General features: G+C 54.5%; 1 protein-coding gene across 8 annotated transcripts in view; it reads left to right on the top strand.

Annotated features, from left to right (window-relative positions):
* Positions 1-145: 145 nt before the first annotated feature.
* Positions 146-7,785, top strand: part of EPN1 (epsin 1) — a 21,156-nt gene continuing 13,516 nt past the window's right edge. For 5 of the 8 annotated variants that reach the window (XM_032263113.1, XM_032263112.1, XM_032263110.1 and 2 more), the window contains exons 1-2: positions 157-394; positions 3,414-3,762. In XM_032263113.1, the coding sequence (XP_032119004.1) occupies positions 3,535-3,762 (228 nt within the window). In that variant the 5' untranslated portion in view covers positions 157-394; positions 3,414-3,534. Of the gene's footprint in view, positions 395-3,413; positions 3,763-7,785 lie in introns of all 8 variants that reach the window. The other 3 variants (XM_032263114.1, XM_032263111.1, XM_032263109.1) reach the window with 1 other exon arrangement.

The following is a 7,785-nucleotide window of genomic DNA, read 5'->3' as shown; positions in this document are numbered from 1 at the left end:
CGGAGACTGGCGGCGGCGGGCGGAAATGACATAAAGGGCAACTAGGGCCTGCGCGCCGGAAGTGATGCCTCCCTGGTTGGCTGGGCTGCGGAAGCAACTCCCGCCTGGGCCGGGTGCGGCACGGGAGGGCGGGGAGCGCGGCAATTTCCGCTTCCGGTCCGTCGCCTTCGGTAGCTTCCCGTCTCCCCGGCTGCTCCCCTCCCCCGCCCGGCTCTCCGCGCCCCTGCGGGGCGGCGGGGCCTTCGGCGTTCGGCCGTCTGTTCGTTCGTGCGTGTACCCGTGGCGCCTCCTAGTCCGCCGCCCGCGGCCCGGCGCACGCCCCGGGACACCGAGGCCGAGCGGGGCAGGGGGCTGACCGCCATGACCCCTCGGAGCCCGGCGTGAGGGGGCCGAGGTGAGCGCGGGGTGGAGTGCGGGCGACGCCGGCCCGCTTGCTCCAGGTGTTCGTGCCTGGGCCGCGGCGCGCGCGGGCTCGGGCCGGGCCTCTGGTTCTGGGTGCCGCTGGCGGCCTTTGTGTCTCTGTTGTTGGGTCGGCCTTCACTGCCCCCGTGTCGGTGTCGGTGTCTGTGTCTGTCTGTCTCTCTCCCTCTCCCCCTCGTGTCTCTCTCTCTTTCGTGTCTGTCAGCGTGTGTTTCCCGTGGGCCTCTGCCTGTTTCAGTGGTCTTAGAAGAGCGTTTGGACATACATAGGAGTGTGTCTGTCCCGAGTCTCTTTCTCCTCTGTCATGTCTGTGTCTGAGTTTCCGAGTCTTCATTTCCCTAGGTGTCTCTAGCCCTTCCCTGCGGACTCTTCTGCCTGTTACTGCAGCTTACCTCTGCGCTGTCTTCGCATCCGATTTTGCCCCCATATCTATCACCTCCAATCCTGAAGTTTCTTTCCTGGAGTCTGTTGCCTGGTCTCGAAGAATCTGCCCCTTTTCTCCAGTTTTTTGAGTCTCTGGTGTGGTGGTGAAGAGGCCCGGGCTGCCTGCTAAGCTGTGTGATATTTACCAGGTGATATTCTCTATCTCCAAATCTCAGTTTCCTAGTCTTTAAAATGGGGCATTCCTAGTTCCTACACCATAGGGCCCTTGTGCATGTAAATTGAGGTGTTGCTTGTAAAGTGCCTGACGGTATCTGACACTTACGAAGTGTGTAATTACTGGGAGCTCTGGTTTTTATTATTACAGTGCTTAGAGATTTTTACACAGTAAGTGTTAGATGTCGGTCGGTTATTGGAGTATTCCTTGGAGAATTTTGCTATATTCTTTGTATGCTTTTTAACCTATTGATTCTCTTTGAATCAATTTAATTTGAAATACAGTCTCATTCTAAGCAGTATCTGAGAACTCTTGGCTTCGATGTGCTAATGTATATTTATTCGCCTGCACGCTACACAGCGTTAAGATAGTGCATTTTCTACCGCCACCCTTTTGGAACTGTTCTCTGTTTTTTCTCTGATAATAATAGCAGCCAGTGTTATTGAGCGCCTACTATCTGTGGGGCACAGGGCCAAGCACTGTATGTACCCATCTTATTTAATCAACAGGCCTGCCAGGTAGGCATTCTTTGAGTGAAGCAAACTGCATCTCAAGGAGGTTTGTGCTGCAGGTAGCTAATGTGGCCAGGATTGGAACCCAAATTTTATGTTTTTTTTCCGTTATATGCCATTTTTCTTGTCTCTTACTTCTCAGTGCCAGGTCTCATGTTGTTTCTGGGCCTCTATCTTTCCTCCTTGGCCTCCTGCCTCCCTATTTTCCCATGTTCTCGTATCTGCTGCTGTTTGTGTCTTTCTCACTGTCTCTCTGGGTAGCGCTCTCTGCCTGGGTTTCTCTGTGCCTGTTTCTTGTCAATATCCTTCTCTGTATTTGTTAAATTCATTTCTTGTCAGTCTCCTTTTCTATATTTGTTACATCATTGCTTCGTCGTAATGTGTCAGGCTGGGGCTGCTTTGGGACTCCAGCACATCTGTCTTCAGGAGCCTGGCCCTGTGGCCTGAGTTGGAAGCAGAGGCCAGCCTCTCTCAGTCATCCCTATCTCCCCTGGGCTTACATCATGGTAAGGCTTTGGAAGCCTCCCTCTGTGGCTCGTAGGAGCCGCATAGACTGGTGATCAGAGCTGGATCTGGAACCAGGCTGCTCCGGGAGAGAGGTGTGTGTCTCTGGACAAGGGGCTGTACCTCTCTATGTCTCAGTTTCCACCCTGTGAGGTGGCTGTGAATCATGGGGTTGTTTCAAGGATTAACTGAGTTAATACATGTAAAGCGCTTACAGCAGTGCCTGGCCTGGGATAAGAGCCGCACTAGTGTCCACTGGTGTAATCATCATTTGCTTGACTCTCCTTCTGCTTCTTATCACCAGTTTTGGGTTGGGTTAATGTAATTTAGGTTAATTTAAAAGTACACGTTTTGGAGTTCAGGTGGGCCTGGGGTTGAGTCTGCCCTGCCATTCCTGGCGTGTGACCTTGGTTGAATTATATAACCTCCAGGGGCCCAGTCTCTACATAACACTGTTGAAAGAGGGAATGTCCCTCTTGTGCCGAGTGAGCACCTGGCTCTCAGCTGGGACCCAGGCAGTGGGGCTGTTAAGTTCCTTATCTCTCCTGAGCCTTGGGCTTCGCCTATCCTTGAACGTCTGGTCCTCTGGCTTCCGCAGTTCCTGACGCCCTGGGTTGGCTCCCTGCTCCTGCCCTTCTCTTTAATCCCTTCCATCAGCCTTCTTTCCCATGTGTTGTTGTTTCTGCTGTGTATTCCTGTCCCCTCCACCCTTGTTCCAGTGGTCTCACCTGCCCACCCCGCCAATTCCTCCTTGCATGGTTTACTGAATGGTTTTTCTGGGCCAGCTTCTTTGCTGGGAAAAGCCATGTCCAGACAAACATGTTCTCTGCCCGCTGGGGCCTGTGGGTTGACCTTAGCTACAGAATCAGACAATATAAAATCGTGAGGGAGACTGAGTTTACTGATGAGGTTCCGGGGAAAGGCAACCATGGTGTTTGGGTGTGGACTTGAGAAGTATAAGCAGAGCTCTTGTGGTGCGTCCATCCCTGGGTGAGGAAGGAGAAAGAGCGCATGGGCACGACGGAGTGCCTCAGGACACGCTGTCAGTGTTTACAGAGCGCCAGTTCCCGAGATGGCCGAATGGAGCCCCATTTGACGGACGAGAAGGCTGAGGTGCAGAAGATGGCAGCCCGCCCAGGGTGGCCTGGCCAGGAAGTGGCCGAGCCAGGGTGTGGGCCTTCGATCTGCCACTACATACTCTGCCTCACTGAGTACGGGCCCTGGCAGGAAGGAGGCAGCCTATTTGAGGAACTGAAACATGGATGGGGTTATTTTCAGGCCTAGAGGTTAACAAGGGACAGAGCCTTGTGGGCCACAGTTAGGAACTCATCTTTGATCCTGAGAGCTCTGGGCAGCCCATGTCCTGTTTGTGTTTCCAGAGGTCCTCTTCCCCTCTCAGATGCGGTGACCTGCCAGCGCCTGCCACTGCCTTCGTCCGGAGTCGCCCCATCTCTCCACGCATCAGGGGCCCTGTGCCCCTTGCTGCTGCAGACGGGCACCATGTCGACGTCGTCCTTGAGACGCCAGATGAAGAACATTGTCCACAACTACTCAGAGGCGGAGATCAAGGTTCGAGAGGCCACAAGCAATGACCCCTGGGGCCCATCCAGCTCCCTCATGTCGGAGATTGCCGACCTTACCTACAACGTCGTCGCCTTCTCGGAGATCATGAGCATGATCTGGAAGCGGCTCAACGACCACGGCAAGAACTGGCGGCACGTCTACAAGGTCAGCGACCTGCTCTCCTCCCTGGGCAGGTGCAGGGGCTCAGGCGGGGGGACGGGAGCCTGTGTGCACCCTGCTTGGGACGGCTTCCCAGTTCTCAAGAGAAGCTGGAGAAGAGTAAAGTCTCTCCTTTTGTTTAATGAGGGCAATGAATGTAAGGCCAAGAAGTTTGGAGCCTGGAGATTGAAATCTGTCTGTGAGTGGTGCATTCCTGAGATTTGTGTGCTCAGGAGGCCTGAGAGGGCCCTCGGTGCCCATCTCTCCTGTGTGCCCAGACACCCAGTGCCTTTCCTCGCAGCAGCTGAGGTTCCACTCTGGGCCCCGTCTGTGAGTGCCCCTCAGGCAGGCGTGTGCTCCGTGGCACAGGCAATGCGAGGCTGGGGATGAACGCCGAAACAGCGTGGCGATCTCACACTCCTTGTCAGACTCAGAAGCCTGCATGCTGTTTGCTGGCATCGATCTGACTGTGGGAGAGATAGGAGCGTGGGGACAGAATGCAGATAACAGGCTGGCGCTCGCCGGGATTGGAGGGGAGGGGTCAGTTACACAGGGCAGCACAAGGACATTTTGGGGTCAGTGGGACTGTTGTGTGCCTTGAGGGCAGTGGTGGCTTCATGTTCTCTGCGTTTGTCGGAACTCAGGCTGATGTTAAAATGAGTGAGTCTTATCATATGTAAATTAGACCCTGGTTTAAGGAAGGAAGATGAGAGTTTATCTTACACATTTCCTCTCAGGACATAAATGATTTGCCACTTTTTTTTTTTTCTTTTACAATTGCAGAACATTCAACTGTATGAATTGGTCATAACTTATTTAATGAGTGCCTTGGCGATGGATTCTTTTAAAAAGGGTTTTGGAGTGTTTTGCTTTTAAGAACAAGACTGCCATGAATATCCTCATATATTTGCTGTTTTCTAGAACTGGAGTTGCCAAGTCCAGAGGCTCGTGCATGTGTAATTTCGGTAAACGTGGCCAAAGTGCCCTCCACAGATGCAGCATAGTTGCTGGCCCTGATCCACTGACCAGACACACAGATCGCAGGTTTTGGGCCAAAGGGCTTGCGCCTGTGAGCAGGACTCAGCGAGTGGATTTTCATTTTGATGCTCTTGTGGGCCAGGGGCCTTAGCATCCCTACCTGTGGTTATTGTGTTCCTTGTGTTACGGCAAAGTGGCCAAGGACACAGGCTGGGGCTGGGTTACTCTCCCGGGGGCGGGATCTCAGGCTGGTCCATGGATATTCCGCTGTGTGAGGGTCTGTGGAGTCCCTTCACGTGTGACTCGAGGCGGGGGCTGGTGAGTGTCACAGTTCTGCTGCTGCTGTTCCATTGGCAAGCTTCTGCGGAGGGTGCACAAGACCAACAGGGCAGCTGAGGTCCCTGTCCTTGCTGATTTTTTAGACTTCCTGCCTAGGCGGGGGTGGTTCCCTCCACTCACAGACCAGGAGGCTGAGGCCCAGAGCGTTGCTCTGCTTACACACTGGAGCAGTGGAGGCTGGTTTCCTGTGACTCGTTTTCATGCCCATCCCGACACACCAAGATCAGGTCAACTCATGTGTTGCATCAGTTATGGGTAATTCATTGTGAAGGGCTCGGGGCTGAGTGGAGTTGAGAATCATGGAAAAGGCTAGGGGTGCAGGTGAACCTCTGTGGAGGCAAGGAGGAAGGATGGGGCTAGAGGGGCAGGTGGGGCTGGTGGAGGAGTGGGTGTGCAGAGGGGCCGCAGGTGCAGATCCTGCCTGCCAGTGGCAGAGGTGATGCTGTGGGGGCAGAGACTGAGTGTGGCCTCTGGGCAGAGCCGACAGGTGCCAAGGCCTGAGAGTGCTGGGGAGCATGCACTGCTGGCAGTGGGCTGGGCAGGAGAGGGGGGTGTGGCCTCCAGTACCAGGCGGGGCCTGGGCTGCTCCCTAAAGGAGGTGGGAGAGTCTCCATTGGGAAGCAGATAGATTCTTTTGTTCATGCTGCACTATTTGTCCTGAGGCCTCCTGTGGGCCACCCTCTTGCTGGGCAGTGCTAGGGACCCAGCCCTGATCAGACCTGACCCCAGCCTTCAAGCGCTCCAGGTAGGTGGGAGTCGAGTGGTTAGGCTGGTGGGTGCCATGGAGGAGGCAACACAGCACAAGGCCCTGCAGGCCTTGAGCAGTCCGGGCAGACTTCCTGGAGGAAGCAGTCAGCCAGTCACAGGTCTCAGCCAGCCTTTCCACCCTGGTTTTTCCTAATAACTTTTTAAAGGTGGATTTACTGAGGTGTAACTTGCATGCAGTAAAACCCAGCCTTTCAGAAGATAGAGTTCTCTGGATTCTGACAGATGCACATATTTTGTAACTGTCATCACAGTCAAGGTATAGAAGGTTTCTGTCACCCCCAAAACCTCCCCCGTGGTTTTTGCAGCCCCTCCTTGGCCCTCTCCAGGCCTGTCTGTTCCTGCTCTTGATTCTTGGGACTCTCCTTTCTATGCTCCCCACAGCAGAGTCCGTGGCGCTGGCCTTTTTTCTTTGAATGCTTGGGGTCCCCAGCCCATGTAGCTGAGGACATGGGGTTCCTACTCCACCCTGAACCACTGATTCCTCACACTCAGGGCAGGGTTCAGCCTCAGTGCCCCAGGGGAGGGTTGATGCTGTCTGTGAAAACCCTCTGCATGTGCTGCCCGCTGGACACTGTCCTGAGAGCAGCCGTGTAGGGCCAGCATGTGTCAGTGTTGTCTGTGCTGCGACATGTGCTGATAGCTGAGCATAGGCACAGGGCAGGGCTCCAGGAGGGGCTCCCTGGGGTCACGTCCAGCCAGTGCCCACCTTCCTGGCTGAGCCCTTCTATCCTGCAGTCCCCTTCTGGAAGCACGAGGGACTGGCCCAGAGGGCCTGAGCCACTGTGAAGCTGCCACCCCCTCTAGCCCTCTCCACAGCCCAGTGTGCTGACCTGTTCTGGCACAAAAGTGGGTCCTGTTGTTCCCCACCATCCCTTTGCCACCATGGTCTTATTTTGTCAATTCAGCCCCAGGTGGTGTCGTGCGAGAGCAATGTTTCCGCTTTGATGGATGGGGAAACTGAGGCCCAGAGAGAGTGGAGCTGGGGCTTGGGCCCATCTCTGCAGATCCCAGGCTGTCCCACCCTGCGACCCTGCTGGCTGGCACTTTGGGGGTCTTACTGTCCCCGTGGAGAGGGAGGTTGAGCTGTGGGGGCTCTGCATGGCCTCCCTGCATGCTGTTGGGGGTGAGTCTTGGTGAGTAAGGCCCGGCGTTTATTTGGTACCTGTATGTGTAGCGCACATAGGTTCTCATCAAATCCTCAGTTACCTGGTGAAGCAAGTACCATTCTTCCTCCTCTGTTTTCCAGATGAGGAAACAGACACAAAGATTCTCAGCTCTGCCACCCAGGTGTGGCAGAGCCGGGAGGCGCCTCAGAGACCCCCCTCTGGACCCCGCGCTGTCACCTGAGTTCTCTGAGGAATGCAGGGTCTCAGTCTTTATTTTAAAGCAGGGGTCAGCAAAGTATAGCCCACTGGTCACATCCCACTCATGGCCTGTTTTTGTAAATAAAAGTTTTACTGGAACGCAGCCAGGCCCGTTCATCTGTGGCTGTGGAGTAGTTGAGACAGAGAGTGTATAGCCTGAAAAACTGCATTGTTTATCATCTGGCTCCTTACAGAAATGTTTGCTGATCCCTGTTTTAAACTTTATTTCTGCATTGCAGGATGTTCTTGACAAAGCTACCTTAAACATTAAAAAGGACTGTTGCTGGCCGGGCGCGGTGGCTCTTGCCTGTAATCCCAGCACTTTGGGAGGCCGAGGCGGGTGGATCACAAGGTCAAGAGATCGAGACCATCCTGGTCAACACGGTGAAACCCCGTCTCTACTAAAACTACAAAAAATCAGCTGGGCATGGTGGTGCGTGCCTGTAATCCCAGCTACTCAGGAGGCTGAGGCAGGAGAATTGCCTGAACCCAGGAGGCGGAGGTTGCGGTGAGCCTAGATCGCGCCATTGCACTCCAGCCTGGGTAACAAGAGCGAAACTCTGTCTAAAAAAAAAAAAAA

Source organism: Sapajus apella, unplaced genomic scaffold (genome assembly GCF_009761245.1).
Source record: "Sapajus apella isolate SASKATOON/1434 unplaced genomic scaffold, GSC_monkey_1.0 scaffold135, whole genome shotgun sequence".
Classification (NCBI taxonomy): domain Eukaryota; kingdom Metazoa; phylum Chordata; class Mammalia; order Primates; family Cebidae; genus Sapajus; species Sapajus apella.
The sequence above is the reverse complement of the archived record's forward strand: the minus strand, read 5'-3'. Positions and strand labels throughout refer to the sequence as shown.